Below are 19,279 nucleotides of genomic sequence, written 5' to 3'. Positions count from 1 at the left end.
TATAAATTATTTCATTCAAATAGGATGACATAGATGAAAAGAAACAAGAGTTCTATCAGCTTAATGCCTTTGTTATGAAAAAAAGGAGAGAGAGAAGCCAAATAATATAAATTTTAGAATGAGACAAACAGTAGCCATCAGATAATCAAATTCAAATGATTTGATAATTAATTAAGTTATGCTAATCTATCATTACCAAAATTAAGCCAAAGGCCAAAGGGCTCTCACTAGCAACAAAATGCTAAGCTTTCTAATAAGGATGATATTATGGCCTTACTTTACAATCCAAAGGAAACATTAAGGAACTAACAATATGAATCTATCATGATAATTACACATTTCATTTACTCTTTGTCTTGAAATTCATTTTAGATGATTGAAATTTATTTGATGAATGTATTTTAAATGCTCATTTGATTTTTTGTTGATAGAAATTTATTTTAGAAAATAATAATAGTAGTTTTTTTCACTTATATTGTATGTGAAAATTGATTAAATATGTTTGAGGAATTTCGAAGAAAATTGTATAACTTAATAGCAATATTTATTTTTAACTAAGATTTTGAAGCATGACTTTGATTTTAATTTTGATCTTATGATAAAATATTGGTTTCTATAACTTTGATCTAATAGTAAGCTTTAGTGATAGAATTTTGAGACAGCTAGAAATTTTAGTACAATTTTATTTGGGATTAAGCTTCGCCGAAACTCTTGAGTTTTTGTCGAAACTCCTAAAATCAATCGAAATAAAAAAAATATTAAAGGGTTTACGAATAATTTCAATTGAAATCAATTAAACTAAGGCTTCTTCTGAGACAGTTTTTTAACTGCTTTCTTAAGCAGCTTTTTATTAAAAAAGCTTCTTGAAAGCAACAAAAAAAGCAATGACCAAATGCTATCCTAAATGAAGCCTAAATTCATATTATTTGATAGTTTCAGTAATAGATATTTAATTTATGCTTCTTTCAAGTAATAAAATTAATTTATGTGCTTCATTAAAAGAATTTCTCTTTCATCACTATCACTTCTTGTTTAGCCAGTTCTCAAAGAAAATGTCTTTGTTGAAATAATGAATAGAACAATGCGTTATAGAAACCGCTGGAAATATCACTATAATGCAAGCTCTCCTTCTGTGGCTATGTACACTTAAGCCACAATATGCATAACACAATGGTTAATTTGTGCATTGTCTCTATATTTAATTTGCTCAATCTAATTCTTGAAAAATTCAAACTAATTTATAAGTTTATAGTTTTTTACCAATAAATTTGAGTGTTATGTGTAAGATTGGTAGAAAAAACTTGACAAATTCCAAATGTGTTGTCAGTAGAAGTTGAGTGGAGGGATTGAGATATGATGGATTAAACATTGTGATCATCAATTTATATAGTTCCAATTTCAACATATATTACAAATCCCTTACTACAAGCCACTTTATAGCTCCAATGACTTCGTCGTCATTAGTAGGCATCAAAAGAAATTCATAGCTTAAAAGATGACGACAGATAAATTCTCTTTTTTAAGATCTTCAGATATTGTTTAGTGTGAAAGTTATGTTGGATGATTTCTACCACCAATATATGTTAGTCTAAAGTCCTCAGATATTATTTTCACATGTATGTTCATATAGGTAATTTTTGGTACCAAAAATGCCCCCTGTTAAGGGGCACGACCAAGGGAGATTGTGGTCAAAGCAACACTCACCCAAAGTAAATGTAATTTTGCAAAGCAATTGCTAAAATTAGTTGGTGGATAAACGACCACTCTGCTCCATGGAGATCACAACTTGCAAGCTTGTCTTAGTAGATTAGACCGAGGGTGCCATCATCCTCGACGAGCTCCTCCAAAGGACTCATCCAGATTATTCCACGCTGTGATAACCACTCACCTTAATAGATCTCACTCACCAAATCAGTTGCTCACTATTAAGGTCAACCATTTATTGAAAGTGTCCCTAATTAAGCTATATGAATCACACACCTTGTAAGCCTATAAATCACAACTTTATTGATTAGATTCATCTATGATTCACATCTATTTCCACTTGGGGGACACTCCCCTCACTTCCGAGAACTTGTCTCTCATCTCTAGGGACTCACCTCTCGTATTCTTAGGGTCTCTCTCAAGGCACTCGCCTAAGAGGAGAGGCCAATTTAGAGATTCGAGATTGGTGTCCACATATACATCATCCAGCTAGTCTACATTTCTATGCCTTTCTATACTAGTCAAAGTATGTATTATTTTTTTATATATTTTAGATTAGTCTTTTATATAGCCCACTTGATCCTATAAATAAGAGGTAAATGGACAGTTTTGAGTATCATATTACATTCATGCTATGGGTTTGATTTATAGAGGCATTATAGCTTTACTTCATACTTACAAGTTTTTTTTTCACTCAATTCTCTATTCTAATCTACCGATAACCTATAAGTTCGATGTGATTCACATTCACAGACAAATTTGTATCCATAAGATATGATTAACTCTTCATATAAAAATAACACATCAATCATCATACTCGCCAACTCATCCAGGTTAATTATTCATTTAAAAAATAAACTTCTTTGACAAACACGTTAAAGCACTAAATAAAAATCTATGACAAAGAACAATGATTCATTGAAATAATCCTAACCAAATATGTTCTATTTAATACAAAATTTCATAAAAATGCTGTAATTCTCTATATTAAGCAACAACAACTCATATTAAAAATTTAATGGCCAACAAATGCCTATTATGAGCTATAAATACTATCGTAGGTCTGCTTAATGTCCACTAAAAATTCAATGAATGTTAACTTGTTCTACAGTTATATAGTTTTTTAGAGAAATTTTACGCCCGAGAAAATAAAACAAATCTTATCTCTAATCAATTCTTAACAATTGTAGTTCTTTCAAAGAGAAATCATGCTCTTCTTAGATTCTTACTGCTCATATTTTTTTAGTAAAATTTCACTAAAATTTACGAGTAATGGTTAACGTTCTAAAGATCAGGTTTTAAAGTTTTATTAATGCAAATAAAATTTAATGACATTTTTAGAACTTTAACCATTACTTTAAAGTTTAGTGAAATTTTATCGAAAATATATGAGTTGAGCAAAATTTTGAGTTTTGCTTAAGAGGGTATTTTGTTTGAAGTAAAATTTGTGTAAAGTATTCCAATTGCATGGGGCTTGAGAATATTGGTATTTGATTTGAAGTAAAATAAATACATTGTAAAATTTGATGCATTCGGAACATCATCTAGTTTAATTTTGATGCATTTGCAATTCCTTATACTTAGACAATTTACAAATATACCATAAATTCATCCCCATTGTCGTAGCTTGTCACCACCCGCTGTCGTCCGCCACTTACCAGCGCCTCTACCACTGCCACCCTCCAACACCAACCGCAACCGCCACCCACCTCCAACTGCCATCGCTACCATCTCCACCCTCCCGCTTTGGCCTCTGCCACCGACAGCCACTACCCCGCCGCTTGTCGCCACTTTCGGGTGCCTCTGACGGCAACCACAATGCCACCATCAGCCACCACCACCGCCATCAAATTCAAATACATTACGATCAACCAAAAAAACCTAAAACTTGTTGAAACTCTTTAATTTTCAGCCAAAACTGTTGAATTCAATTGAAATCAAAATTATATTAAGTTTTTTTGTCAATTTCAACCGAAACCAAATGAAATTCATAAGAACTTCAAAACATGATATGAGAATTCACTTTGATTCAGAAGAATAAAAAAAAGACTTGTATAATAATTACATAGCTAAAGAGATGTGAATGCAACTTATTTCTCAAACTTTATTCCATGAAAAAAAAAATTGAATAAGTACGATAAAAGAAAAGATGATGCCAAATTAAAAATGAAAAAAATAGCAATAAATTATGAATTGGTCGTTGCACGATAAAAAGACACTTTCATAATCTTATTATTTTAGATATTATTTAAGTTTAATTGATTTATGCTTCATTTGTGACCGCTTTTTTACTGCTTCTTATAGTAGCTTTTTAGTACAAAAAATAAAATTCTTGTAGTAAACAATTGCTTTAAAAAGCAATAAGAAAGCCATCGGTTTCATTTGGGACAGCTTTTGTATTGTTTTTTAAAAGATCTTTCTAGTTAAAAAACTAAAATTTATGTAAAAGAAAGTTGTTTTAAGAAGCAGTAAAAAAGTCGTCTCAAACGAAGCCTTAATCATTTTTATGACATAACACCTAAAATTATTGAAAATACATATTTAACACCTAAACTTTTATATTTACTAATATACCACCTAAAATTTCCCTTTCCTTCTATTCTACCACTCCATTGAAGCGATGAGATACTTGTATTCACCATGAAAGGATGCCATTGATGGGGAAGACCGTCGCTGATAGTGATTTTTGATGGAAGGTTTAAACGGAATGCTATAATTGATTAAAAGAGGGGTTTTATGTGGTATATTAGTAAATACAGAAGTTTCCGTGTTAAATATGTATTTTCAATAATTTTAGGTGTTATGTATGTAAAAATCCCTAAAAATAAATATGAATTCTAATTTCACAAAATATGTATTTTTTGATCCGATTTACTCAATTAAATTTCGATCCAAGCTAGATTTGGTTCATTAATTTGCTCACTGACTTCAATCTGAGCTTATCCCAAGCTAAAAAGATATTCCAACTTTTTTATGGATCACTGTTCTTAGAGTAAATTTTAATAGAGTTGCAGATCTCTATGTCTTAAAGATCATGGTTAAAGAATCAAATTTCCCCTCATAACAAAGCAGAAGGGCCATCTTTGCAGCTGTCGCTGAAATAAACAAACATAAGAGGTAACTTCGATTTTACTTCAATGAAGTAAATGAAAATGAAGCAGTGGGAATCTCAGAAACTAAGGGCTTCAAGTAAAGAATCTAAAAAGGTCTTTGGCATCCTGGAGTGCAACACTAGAATAATAATTAAAGGAGAAACTGTATCTGTAATCTCTGTAACTAAGGCTTTTAAGTATTGCCTTCTCATTCTGGACTTCCAAAGCAGCTTGAGGAAGAAGAAGATGAGCTACCTTAAGCAGATGATTATGTTCTTTATTCTCTTCATCATGTTAGTAATATCAAGATCAGGTAAAATCATATTCCTCTCACTGTTTCTACTTAACTGATCAAAAAATAGAAACCATTTCACTTGCTTAGCATTTATGTGAGTTTCATTGAAGTGAGTTTAGTGATCTTTGTGTTTTATAGAAACTCATTTCTTGTGAAATTAGTTTTCTAAATTATTTTATTGTATTTTATTATTATGTTGAAGTTATATTCTAATATATTATTTCATTAAATTTATATTATATTATTAGTATTGAGTTTAAGAAGTAAATTTAATGGTGACTTTCAACTACTCAAAATTAGAACTGACTTACTGTGTTTATGAAAGTGAGTTCCAAAATTAGGAACTCGCTTTCACTCACTTGCAACCAAACAAACGCTTTAACTCAGCTCTAAAAGTACTAATCAAATAGCTTACCTTAAAAGAAGTTAGCATTTGAAGCTGCTTCCAACAGTTCTGGTTTAACTTATGCGTGTGCTCAAGAACATGGTTTATTAAACAAATTCAATTTAAGTATGTTTCCAAAAAGCAACATTTAAATTCTTATTCCCTAAATTTGGGCTTCGTTTGGGAAAGTTTTAGATCAGTGTTTTTTTCTGTATTCAAGAGATTTTTGTATTAAAAATCAGCTTTACGAAGCAATAAGAAAGCCTTCATTCGTTTGGGACGGCTCTCTTATTGCTTCTTAAAGCAGTAAGAAAGCCGTCACAAATCAAGCCTTAGACTTCATTTGGGACGATTTTCTTACTGCTTTTTAAAACAACTTTTTAGTACAAACATTAAAAATTTTTAACTAGAAAACCGCTCTATGAAGCTGTAAGAAAATTGTCCCTCATGAAGCCTTAGTTTCACAGTTAAAAATTTGGAATTGTTTGAACTACAGTTCTGGAAGTGAGTCACATTGAAACAAATTGCAGCGATGTTTATTTGTAGTGCAGAAACTCAATCTTGTAAAATTGTGTTTGCTTCAACTGCAATAAGTTGAATTGTTACTCACCCTCAAATCATCTTTTCATTATTTTATTACTATTCTAAGTAAGGATAATATTTCAACCAACATCCCATTAATTTGTTGTTCATATCAATAAAACTAAATCAAAATTTCTATGACAGATGAAGCTTTTCTTGAGCCCCAATGGTGCATAGCAGATGAACAAACACCAGATGATGTTCTACAAGAAGCTCTAGATTGGGCTTGTGGACCTGGAGGTGCCGACTGCACTTTGATCCAGCCAAAAAAACCTTGCTTTCTTCCGAATAACATGAAGAACCATGCTTCTTATGCCTTCAACAGCTACTGGCAGAAATTCAAAAACAAGGGTGGTTCTTGCTACTTCAATGGTGCTGCCATGGTGACAGACCTAGATCCAAGTAAGAGCTTCTCTGGTTTAACTTAGGATTTGTTTGGGGCGGCTTTCTTTCTGCTTCTTAAAACAAAATTCTAGTACAAAAATTTTAATTTTTATACTAAAAAGTTGTTTTAAGAAGCAGGAAGAAAACCGTCCCAAACAAGACCTTAAACATGCAGGAATCCTTCGATTGAAAGACTTGCATATGAAAAGACTTGTGATTAAATTCAAAGGCATCATAGTCTAGTGATAAGAACAAAGAATTTCATGAGATGGAAATTAATATGGACAATCAACAAAAAGTTCTTTTTTGAGAGTCTAACATAAGTATTTTTCATAAATGTTTTGACTGCCACTTCATACTAATTAGATCCACTTGAATTGATAGAATGGTTAAAAATAAATTTTGAATTAACTTTTCTTACTACATTCATATAAGCAAGAACATAACATGATTTCATCGCATACCATAGCATGCATTATTTGGAGGTGGGTTAGCATGCATTATTTGGAAACATGCATAACACTCAAAACTACAAAATTTACATATTGAACTCCTAAATCTTATATTTACTTGATGTACCACTTTGTGAACGCTCTCTCTCACGCACACAAAGAGGAGATCACCATAGAATCTCACTGTGAAGGGCGTTGACGTGATGGATCACGACAAGGAAAAATTATTCTATTCCGGAGACCAACCAGAATGTGTCACGCCATTTTTTTCTCGGTACCGTTATGTATCGGATGATGTGACGCATTCTGGTTGATCTCCGAACTGTCCAATGTTCGCACATAATAATTTCTCCGTGACAAGGGCATCAACTAGACTGTGGAATGTGTGAAGAAGAAGTCAAGATAATATCTCAGCAGGTAACGACTATTGACAATACTAATTATTTGTACGGCTCCAAAACCCACATTGATAAAGAAAACGATAGGGTCACTACTAGATCTTGTTGGGAAGCCATTGATGTGACCAACAACATCTGCACCCAAAACCCTTGATGATGGAGAAGAGTTTGAAGAGCTAATCAGTAAAGGTGAGGAAGATAGTTTTTTCTTATGTTATAGAATTGAGTCTTATGTGAGTAAATAGTATATTTTAGATGTTAAATATGTAAATAGATTATTTTGAGTGCTATTGTATGTAAATCCCTCAAATAAGAAATATTCTGCCCCATTAGAAAATCAAGCTTTGTTCTTACAACTCAAATATACTGCAATCCATGTGTTGAATATCTTACTAACCAGATTCTGCCAATTTTTTTTTCTTATTTGCAGGCCATGGCCCATGCCGTATTGCGGCCCTTCCTTGATGAGAAGAAGAAAATCATAAAGGACATAAACAAAAACTTTGGTTTGATTATTTTTCAACATGCCATTTTGACGAAACTTGAGCTTCTGTTCATCATACTTGCTATCTTATGTAATGAGTTTGAGAAGTCTCTAATGTCTGTTTGTCTTCCAATGCTTGGGTTTGAGTATTTGTGTGCATTTCTCATATGTCAACATCCTGTTGGTTAAGTCTCAGTGTCTATTCCCTGATGTAAAGAGAGAGAATAATCAAAGGAATTAAGCCTTTTGTTTAGGCATGAAACAAGGCTTGAAGCATCTTCATGAAAAACTCTCTTTGGGGCTGTTTGGTAGCACACAGGATTTCATTTAAGTAGGATTTCGTAAATTTTCTAAATTTGGATTTACGAAATCCAGGGGGTTAAATCCTGAAACAAGCTGACTAATTTTCTTCCCTCTCGTTCCAATAGAGCATTAAATCCGCTGAATCAGAGGATTTCGGAAATACGGGATTTACCACGAAAAGGAGTAATTTTCCGGATACCGCGGCTTTCATTTACGGTGAGATTTGGTTTTGCATTTTAGGCCGTTTGGCTGGTTTTCGCTCAAATCCGGCCTAAATCCTGCTACCAAAAAACCCATTTAGGCTTCTCACATCATGTGCATTTCTTAAGCACTTTCTTTAAGCTTCAACAATTTATGGCTTCATATGGGACAACTTTCTTAGTGCTTTCTAAAACAGTTTTGTATTATTAAAATTTCTAGTACAATAAATTTTTGTACTATAAAGCTGATTTAGAAAGTAATAATAAAACTGTCCCAAATGAAATTTGTCTCAATTTATGTAAACTTCATGAAATAAAGAGGGACAAAGGAGTATGTTGGATCTCATTTGATCTTATAATTAAGTGGGTTGGACTACATGACCGGATGACCCAATCAACTTATATTGAATCTGGTGATAAATATAATATATAATTTTTTATAGTAGTTGATGTAACATTTTGTTATTAAACTATGTACTAAATGTTGTAAATATGCAAGAATGTTTTATTATTAATTTCAAAAAATAATGCATTTATATATAAATTATATATTTTTTTATTTAATATTAAAATATAAATAAGTCTTAATTTATAAAGTTAGTTTAATTCTTATTCTAATTTATAGCAATCAATAATTACAAATATATTTTGTTATTAGAATTTTTAAAATTATTATATTCTAATTATGTTCAAAATTAAAATATTTTTATTTATATTTTCTATAAATAAATTATATGGTGAATCACATCTTGTAAAATAAACAGAACTACTTTTACCTACCATTTTATAAGACATTTACCTTTTTATTTTAATTATTTTTTACTTAAATTCTTAGACTTAAACTTCATTTGAAATTGTTTTCTTACTGATTTTTAAAACAGTTTTTTAATTCAGAAAATTTTTAAACTAAACTTTTGTACTATAAAATTGCTTTATAAAATAGTAATAACATTGTCTCAAACAAAATCTTAAATTATTAAACATATTATTTGCAGGATTTACTTTATGATAAATTTCAACTTCAAAAATTAAAAAAATAAAATATATAGTTTAAGATTTTAATTTTGGTCATGTTAAATGTGGTCGAATTTAAATATATTTTCAACAACTAAACGTATTTTAATTAATTCTTACTTGAAATTGGTATAAATAATTAACTTGATTTATTCATTAAAATCAAATTATTTTTGGAAATAAAACATGCAAATTTTATATGATTTTTATATAAATTTATTATTTTCTAATTTTAATAAATAAATTATATGCTTATGTTAATATGAAATATTGTGGAAGAAGACGAGTGCCAAATGGGCCCACCATCACTGCAAATCTCCTTGGCATGTTCGCAGCACAAAAATGAAACATTCATGTTGGGAATATGCTACGAGTATATGCGAGGCTGCTAGCATCCAGAATTACAGATATCCCCCTCCCCCTATTGAATGTGGTAGTTCTGTAAATTAACCTTTTTACATGGTTTGAAATAAAATAAGTTTTCTGATAAATTTCTTTTAGCAAGTTCTAATGAATCTAACGTATTTAATTTATAAAAAAAGTTTGCATTTATTTATTTTGAAGCAAATTAATGGAGTCATTAAATTTCAAAATGGCATATGTTTTGATCATTGTTCGTTTATGTTTGATTCGTTAGTTAAATGAGCTCTATTTGAACGGGTTGAAATAAGAAGCAATTAATTCATATATTTGATTTGATATATTTAAGGGGAATTTATATTCCTACTATTTAATATATATATTATTGTGTCCTGAAATATTCGCGGCGGTAGAGAAATATATAGTTTAATGTCTTAGCATTGTACGAAGATCCAGCACACAATCAGATAAGTGAGAGGGTGTAGCATTCATAAGAGACACCCGAGTTTTTACGTGGAAAACCCCTGAAAAAGGGGAAAAACCACGGGAGCTAGCCCATTTGAATGAATCCACTAGTATTTGTAGTCGATTACAAATGAGGCCCTTCCTTGAGAGAAGTCCTTGGATATAATTATAAATTTTTATATTTATTCATACAAACTCTAATCTTTAAATCTCAAAATAAATATTAATTGTATTATTTTTTTTAATTGAAATACTCAATTTTTTTGTTTATATTTTTAATAAGTTATGGGCACTTTTTTTTTTAATTATTTTTTTTTTATGTTATGGGTACTTAGATATTTATAAGTATGCCCTAAAACCAAATAGATAATTTTATGTCAATGTTGACAAAAATCAAATGAGCTTGAGTGATGAGTTCAAATGACTCCCACTTTTTAACAACAAGAATAAAAAAAAATTCCCCTACTAATATTTTCTTATTATCATTCAAATTTCACCAAACAACTTAAATAACATCTAATGAATTATGTGAGTTTTACTTAAATTTAAAAATTCAATTATGTCTAATAATTAGACTATGTTTTAATTATTATCATCAAACATATAAATAATAATGCTTGATTAAATTTTGATTTTTTGCTCGAATTCCATAAGAAAATTAACAAAAAGAAAATTGAATAAGAATTTAAAACTTGATTTTTTATCAGTTTAATACATATCTTTAATAAAAATTATATCAATATATCTTGATGCAAAATGTATGATGATGATTTTAAAATTCTTGTACCATATATTTAAAAATTAGAATATTTTTTTAAAGAAAATTAGGATATAGATAAATATTCTAATTATTTGAAAATGTGATAGAATTTTAAAATTATTTACAATACTTTTGTTTATTATATTCTGATAATTTACTCTGCGGAGAGGATGTCATATGAAAACTTGTAAGGGCATACATGCAAAAACCAGTCCCAGTTGTTCGGAAAATCAACCAAGCGAAAGGAGCCAGCAGCCAGCATTGATAGAGGAAGAATCCCGAGCCCTCCTTCCTCGTCGCAAGATTGAATTTTCACAGCCAGGGAGAAATGGCCACCAAATGTATGCATCAAACCTCTTCTCTGCATTCGCTATCGATTTTCTCATTTTCGAAAGAACACGTTTGATCAATCAATTTCATTGTTTGCGTTTCTTTTATTGCTAAATTCAATGGCGTCGTTTTTTGTTCTAGATTCGCTTGCTGAGTTCCTTGATGTCGCCGTGGATGCCGCCAAGAAAGCTGGGGAGGTAATAAGAGCCCAGGCCCTAGCTTTCGCTTATAAATTTTTTGACGCTGATTTCTCCATCTTCCTTTAATTTAAACGAATTTTGGAATAAAAAGTTTTCATTTGTTTATCTATATTGGGGATTTCTCAGGTCATTCGGAGAGGATTTTATCAGACCAAGCATGTGGAGCACAAAGGACTGGTTGGTTTCTATTCCTCTTTACCCTTTCCCGATATTTTTGCCACTTATAGTGTTAAAAAGCATATTTTACTCGTACCAATTCTTTTAGTCTAGCTAAATGCATAGAAAGCAAGATATTGATATTATAGGATTTGTTAAGTCAATCCATAATCGCCTCTTTGTTTGCAATTGATGTTTGCCCACATGTTCCTTGATCTTCTAATGCTTCAAACTTTGAAATGGCGTTGTTCATGGAGAAACTGATGAAAACGCAGGTAGATTTAGTGACAGAAACTGATAAAGAATGTGAAGAACTTATTTTCAATCACCTCAAGAAGCATTTCCCTAGTCACAAGGTGAATATTTGCCTAGTGTTTTTATTATATGTGTTGTGATATCTAAAAGCTTCCCTGGACTTGTTCAGGGAGTGTTTTCTTTATCTTGATATTGATCTTTTTTGTAGTTTATAGGCGAAGAGACATCTGCTGCATTGGGTACTTCTGAGTTAACTGATGATCCGACATGGATTGTTGATCCCCTTGATGGAACCACAAATTTTGTTCATGGGTATCACCTTTGAAAAGATATATGCTCTTCATCTTGCGTGTGCCTCTTGGGAATGCATGATCACCAAATGTTTTGCAGGTTCCCTTTTGTTTGTGTTTCTATTGGTCTTACCATTGAGAAGGTTCCTACTGTGGGAGTTGTATACAATCCAATAATTGATGAGGTGAATTTGAGACCCTTTCTTATTTTAATTATATTTTGCACTCTGTGAAATTTATTAGTAATTTTATTGATTTATCATATACTTAATGAGCCAGTGATGTTTTAGCTTCTCCATTCTTTTTTTTTTTTTTTCAAATCTCACAATTTCTAGCACGTTATCATCATCATCATCTTCATCTTCGTTAGCCCTACCCCAATTATTTGGGTTCAGCCTTGTGAATTTGTTTTTCTTCTATTTATCCTTCTTGTCTGTCCATCTTGTCCCCTCTATTGTATATGCACAAACCATCTAGTCTATTTTTGATTGCCTTAAATTCATTTGCTGTTACTTCATTGTCTCCCTAATATAATCAGTTCACACGCTATCTTTATAAGTTTATCATATATTTATCTTAACATTCTCATTATGCTACATTGCTCTTAGTTATTGGTGTCTTTTTTATTTCCTTGCATTAAGCCATATTACAGTGCTACCCTCTGGTAGTTGCATAAAACCTGCCTTTAACTCTCCAAGGCACTTCCCTATTTGCACCATTTGCTGCTCTTTCATTGTAAACTCCAATATTCCTGAAGATCCGCCATTAATATGTAATAATATGAAGAATCAAGATGGAAACATTTCCACTGCTAATTAAAAACGTGATTAATCTGCTACATGGGTTCAAATGTTATCCTACTTTTTCAAAAATCAAAACTTTACTTATACTAATTTGAGAACTTTGAACTTTACTTTGACTATCAATCATCTAGAAGACTTCTGATTGATCTTCCATTTTCTTTTTGATGTATAGCTCTTTACTGGTGTTCGTGGACAAGGTGCTTTCCTCAATGGGAACCCCATAAAAGGTACTGATACTTTTAAATATTTTTTTTTAATGGAATAATTATCTTTGTTTTTAAATTAGTTAGTTGCGGTTCCAATTGAATACTTCAACTATTTTAACATTTGCAGCAGCATCTCAAGCTGAATTATTGAAGTCCCTTCTTGCAACTGAGGTAGTTTGATAATCTTTGTGATTTGTATAACTATTACAATCACGCGGAAGAAATATTTTGCATTTCTTTATCGCAATAGTTAAATCTTATTCATTTATTTTTCTTTAAAAACCAAATTATTTTTGTTGGAATTTAGTTTTAAAAGCTAGGTTTTTTATTTTTTACTCTGCCTATCTAGAGAAAACTAGAGGTGTGTTTCTCTAGTGTGTTATGTAGGTCTTAATTTTGAATAGCAGAAAAAACCTTTCTACAAATGCCAGGTTTTACATCAACGCCTCCTAGATTCTGCACTAGCAGGACCTCCATGCACTCAATATGCCCTGTTATTTCTAGTGAAAAATAAAAAAGTTGAAAAAAAAAAGAGTAATGGCTTGTTCTTGTTTAGCACTTGTTCTTTCGTAAACAACATCCCAATTTAGAAGATGCAAAAGAAAAATTCCATGCTAGATTGGTTTCATGTTGTAAAAATCTTACATTTGATAGTATAGGGTTTTCAGGTATCCCTTAGTTTCTATATGATATGGTTTCATGTTGCATTAATCTTATATTTCATAGTATCACTTGTTCTTGCTAATTTGGACTGTTGGGTTCAGCTTTTGAGAGTTGAAATTAAATCAAAACAAACCCTTCACACTACTTTCCATAGAAAAGTTGAGTAGCTGGTGAGTGAAGTGAACGGATTTTAGTCATACCAAGTTTAAGAGAAAACTTCGGAGGTGTAAGAGCGTTTGGCCATGGGCTTATGGTGAAAATAATGAATAAAGAAAAAATAGATTATAGTATGATGTTGATAAGAATTGGAGCAGAATATAAGTGATGGGGAATGTGAGTGTGGAAGAAAAGAACATATAAAGAAAAGAGAGGCCTTGGTAAAGAGAAAACAAGAGGCATAAAGAAGTTGAATATGTTCTTCATTGATGTCTAGGTGATATCAAGGGAGATCTCAAGGTCACGTTGATGATGCTATTAGAAACATCAAGTAGGAGATGATGAAACCCTCATCAACGGATCAGGTCATTTGGCTACTTGCAGCAGCCTATATGCTTTGGTGTTTCACTTATCAGGAACGTCTATAATCCAATTGAATTGCATTGCAACCTCGTCAGCTTTAATAAAAATGCTCAGCATCATTGTCATCAGTAATAAGATGACAACCTCCTTTGCTTTTGGGATTGATGTCCTTTAAAATGCAGGAAATCATTTCAAAGGAAAATATACTATAACGTTAGAATCTATACTTGCTTTCAATGATATGGCGATGATTGCACCTGAATGTAAAACTTCACACAGATATTCAGCAAGTAGAAAAATGGTGTGGGCTCCAAAAATTCGCGCCCCGGCCTCCCCTCGTTTTCGGGGGAGTTTTAACGAAATTAGGTTCCGAGGTAAATTTTCATAAGGAAGATTGGGTTTGTAGATAAGACACTACCCCGAGACTTCGTCCTTATTTTGTGAGAACTTTATGATCTGAGTTATGGTTTCCTATAAGTGCAAGCCCCTATAGTTAATTACCCCTCCCGATAATGAGAGAGAACTATCTATTAAGGCTAGTCGTCAAATGAATACATCGTATCCGTAGATACATGATATCCGACATATAGTAGCAGCATTGGTTTTGGTATTTGAAAATTTGATATTTAAAATTAGAAATTTCACGTCTGTGGTTCGGGAAGGATTATTATTGTTGTTTAGACGCCCCTAACCACGTACAACGAGCGACTACATGAATTCGTAGCCAATACACATTGATTAGATGTCGAAACCAAAGTCATTAGTCGAATATCTTGCCTTTTCACAAAAAAGGACTAAAGAACCAATGCTAGGCGTTGAACTAGAAGAATCACACCCACCTACTAGAATGAAATTTCCAATTAGGTCTGAGATATCGACTCTGCCACCACACGCAGAACCAGCATTTCACCAATTTGTTGTTGACGACTTGTTTGTCGGCAACCACAATTGTGTCATTAATTGCAAAGAGTGAGGACTTCTTGGTCTCTTACGAAATCGAGATAAAATTATCGCTGATCCTTTCACTATCAATATTGAACCGCGCAGGTTTCACTTGGCCTGTGCCGAGACTTTGTACCAATTCCTTCAGAACGCACTTCGAAAGAAGAGCACACTTAATGATATTGAGACCAATGTGCACACTAACGCAATGGCTCACCTACTTGCAGATGGATGCACTATTATGGCATATCTTAAGGTACGTAATATTGTTATCTTTAAATTTCAGGATGATTATGACAAAAGTAATCTCAAAAGGCCTAGGGTAATGCATGACCATGTCATTTCACTGCCCTTCACCTACGCAATACAACAACTCAGAGTAGTGAATGTAATTGATCTCGAACAAGAGATTAAGTTTGCACCCTCTCTTTCCGAAGACCAGACAACATAGGTTTTATACGACTAGGTGGTTAGCTGGCTTTTCTTTTCAGACAAGATATAAGTCTAGGATGCATAGCTAGGACACGGCTGTTAGTATTGTGTGTAGAATACTAAACCCAATCTAGATTTAGGGTTCAAGGCTACTACTATCGATGTCTCGTAGTATGCCTCATCGGCGGGTAATCCTCTATCCTTTAGATGATATAAATCTCACTTATCTGCGCCACATGGATGACGCCACCTCCATCTTTCTCTCTTGTATGCTCAGAGTGCAGTATTGTCTTTTCTCCTGTTTCTTTTCACTACATTGGTCCTTCCGGATGATGATATGAATCATGCATGTTGAATGAGCCAAATTGAGCATTTCTTTCCCTTTGAATAGGAAATACCTAGACCCCACCCTATGTGCCAATCCCATTTGAGATAATAATGTACAGTCCTTAATCGAGAGTCTTCTTAGGCCCCTGCTTAAGATATAATTAACCACGGGGGATTGCGCCCGTGGGAAACGGAATCACACATCAAATAAATCTCACTCGAGCTGATGTATTGAGTGGGAGAAATTTCGTGACTTTGATCAGGTCGTACATATTATTACTCATCGAGGTGCATAGGCGAAAACCAATATCCTCAATGGTTAATCGTATGTATGATCTCATCTGCCCTCCCATTGACCGGCTTGCAAAGAGTGCAAAGGTCTGCGACTGTTTTGTCCTACGGGATAGTGAGATCGTACCATTTGCATTCTTCTCCCGTCAAGCAGGTGTTCTTTCGGAGTATCACAGGTTTCTAGCGACCACGGTGGGTTTGGCTTGGGAGAGGTGGAAGGAGACAAAGGGAACTCACACACGAGAGGTCTCGGGCTTGAGGAGGCTTGGGGAGGGAAATATTGCAAGATCTTTTATAATGAAACCCTAGACCTCTATTTATAGCCCTACTTCTATGATGGACGGCCAAGATCACTCCTATGGTTAATTAGGAGGTAATCAAGCCTCCTTGGCCATGGTTTGGGCCAAGGGGAGATTAAGAAGGGTTTTAAATGCAAGGTGGGGGGGGGATTTTGACTTAAATAGGTCAAGTTTGACCAAGCCATGTGTTGACCTAGTCAACATGGTCAATCAAACCCAAATGGGTAAGGGATTGGGCAAGAGAGGCCTTGGAATTGATTTAAATCAAAAGAGAGGTGATTTGGGCTAGTTTGGTCAACCCAAGTTGACTCAAAATCTGGGTCTGGGCTCAACAGACTTGGTTTGACCCACTGAACCCAATGGAGGTGGTCTTAGGATCTGATTTGGTCAATTTGACCAAGTCAACCCCCTTGACCCAAGGGTTTAGTGAAAATCAAGGTCAACAACTAGCAAGTGTCATGTGCTATCACAATTAAAAATTAAACAAGCAGTAATGAGCCTTTCACCAGGGAATATGTGGTTGTCTTGAGGTCTGGCCTTGTCAAAAGAATTATCTACTCTATGTTTAGTTTGTTTTGGTACGTGATCATCACTACCAGGCCTTTAACAAAATGCTTGATTCTGCTCATAAAAGTTCACTTGTGCTCATTTCTGCAAAGCTGATCCGCCTAACCAGTATATAGTCAAATTCAGAATACTTATGAAGAAACCAATATTATCGTTTTATGTGGATTAAGATTTCTTATGGACATTGATTAATCTCTTATTATTTGATTGAGAGTTGCAGAAAATCACGCTTGGTAAATATTGACCAATAATGCTTACCATTTGAGCAGGTTGGAACAACACGTGACAAGTCCACTGTTGATGCTACAACAAACAGAATCAACAGCCTACTCTTTAAGGTTTTTACACTCAGAAACATTTGCTTGAGAAGGTAATTTGAGTTTCAGAAGTGGTATTTCATATATTGGCATTACCAGGTCAGATCCTTAAGGATGGATGGTTCCTGTGCGTTGAACCTTTGTGGTGTTGCATGTGGTAGGCTTGACATCTTCTATGAACTTGGGTTTGGTGGTCCTTGGTATGTTGCAAAGCTCTATATTTTATTTGGTTTCAAATTTTAAAACTCATATGTTACGTGCATATGAGGCAAGCAATGATTGGATAATGTTGGGCAACAGATGTCAACATGGTCCCAACTATCCATCATTAGCCGACTGGCAGCCTCAAATGCTCCCCTTACAAGCAGAAAATTATTACGTGCGGCGTCCGGATTCGTTCGGAGGCGAATCCGGACGTGCCACATCACCCGGGGCCCGGTGCATCTGGGTGACATGGTACATCCTGATTTGCCTCTGGACAGTCCGGACACCACATGTAATAATCTCTCCTTCCAAGCACAAGAAACAATGATCATTAAGATTTTACTTTTATCAGGTAGACTTAAAAAGACTTGGTTATAAAATATTAGAAATAATCTTTTTTTATTTGATTTAAATGAGAATTTGACTTTTAACAGAACACTAGCAAAAAAAGATTCATGTAGCTGACCTCACGTAGTGGGACAAAAATTTGATGTTGTTGTTGTTGTTGTAGGGATGTCGCCGGTGGGGCTATCATTCTTCAAGAAGCAGGAGGACTTATTTTTGACCCGTAAGTCTAATCATGTATGACTCATGAATCCCCTAAACTATTCAAGAATCAAATCTCTTATCATTTTCATTTTGGGCCATTTGGCAAATAGGTATGGAGGGGATTTTGATATCATGTCAAGGAGAGTAGCTGCATCAAATGGCCATCTTAAGGATCTATTTCTTGTTGCTTTGAAGGAAGCAGAAGGAAATCACCCTTCATAATTGCAAAATGCAACAGTTGGAATCTTCCAGTCTGAAACAGCCCAACTTCTCTGGCATTTAATAGCAAATACTCCTATTGTTCCTCTAAACTATCCTTCTTTTATTCAACCCATCCGAATTTTGCCTTTCATCAACTCCACGTTTTCAGGCTATATTATTAGCTGCCTAAATTCCTTAATTCTGTCATAGACTTGTTAGTGGATTTTGATGATGACAAGTATATACAAGCATATATTTTTATATACTGGAATTTTGCATTCACTTATTTTATATAGTGAAATTTTCTGTGATTTTTTTTAGCCATCTTGTGGTTTATGAGTGCTGGGCAATATTTAACAAAAGTTGAAAGCTAAGGTTTCGTTTGGGGCGGTTTTCTTATTGTTTCTTAAAGCAACTTCTTAGTACAAGAAGCTGCTTTAAGAAGCATAAAAAAAACCGTCCCAAACGAAGTCTAAATTTGTTTATGTTTTTCTACTGATGCGACATTTTCTGAAGTACTGGAAAGATCAAGATCTGCTGCAATACTTGGCTTGCAAAGTCTAAAGAGGCCATAGCGGTTAAATATAGCAGATTTTAAAACCACACTTTGCATTCAGGCTCTCTTTTTTAGAAGAAATTATTACATAAGTCCAACTGCCGGATGCGTCCAAATTTCAATCAAAACAAGCTATATCAATCTGTACACATACTGTGTGCAAATGGAACTTTTATTTGGTCAGGTGACCTGACGTAGCTTTATGTTTGGACGCCAGTAAAATAATACCACGTATTCTTACTTTTTACCACGTGGCCCGACAAACCGACCCGAAACGGCTTCGGGATTGCTATG

At 33.4% G+C, this 19,279-nt stretch overlaps 2 protein-coding genes across 2 annotated transcripts; both read left to right on the top strand.

The window, feature by feature from the left end:
- The first annotated feature begins 4,673 nt into the window (after positions 1-4,673).
- LOC110108214 (PLASMODESMATA CALLOSE-BINDING PROTEIN 5) lies at positions 4,674-8,041 on the top strand. The gene is made up of 3 exons (XM_020838758.2): positions 4,674-5,109; positions 6,203-6,460; positions 7,723-8,041. The coding sequence occupies exons 1-3, from the start codon at positions 4,851-4,853 to the stop codon at positions 7,755-7,757; spliced, it is 552 nt and encodes a 183-aa protein (XP_020694417.1). The 5' UTR covers positions 4,674-4,850; the 3' UTR covers positions 7,758-8,041.
- A 3,018-nt stretch (positions 8,042-11,059) lies between these two features.
- On the top strand, positions 11,060-18,740 carry LOC110108213 (inositol monophosphatase 3). Its single transcript, XM_020838757.2, has 12 exons — positions 11,060-11,219; positions 11,350-11,405; positions 11,535-11,585; positions 11,840-11,920; positions 12,028-12,131; positions 12,210-12,294; positions 13,085-13,139; positions 13,246-13,289; positions 17,428-17,496; positions 17,575-17,675; positions 18,191-18,247; positions 18,339-18,740. Exons 1-12 carry the CDS (start codon positions 11,207-11,209, stop codon positions 18,448-18,450), a joined length of 828 nt encoding a protein of 275 aa, XP_020694416.1. The 5' UTR covers positions 11,060-11,206; the 3' UTR covers positions 18,451-18,740.
- Positions 18,741-19,279: the final 539 nt, after the last annotated feature.

Source organism: Dendrobium catenatum, unplaced genomic scaffold, assembly GCF_001605985.2.
Source record: "Dendrobium catenatum unplaced genomic scaffold, ASM160598v2 fragScaff_scaffold_1574, whole genome shotgun sequence".
Classification (NCBI taxonomy): domain Eukaryota; kingdom Viridiplantae; phylum Streptophyta; class Magnoliopsida; order Asparagales; family Orchidaceae; genus Dendrobium; species Dendrobium catenatum.
This window is presented reverse-complemented; position numbering and strand designations above follow the sequence as displayed.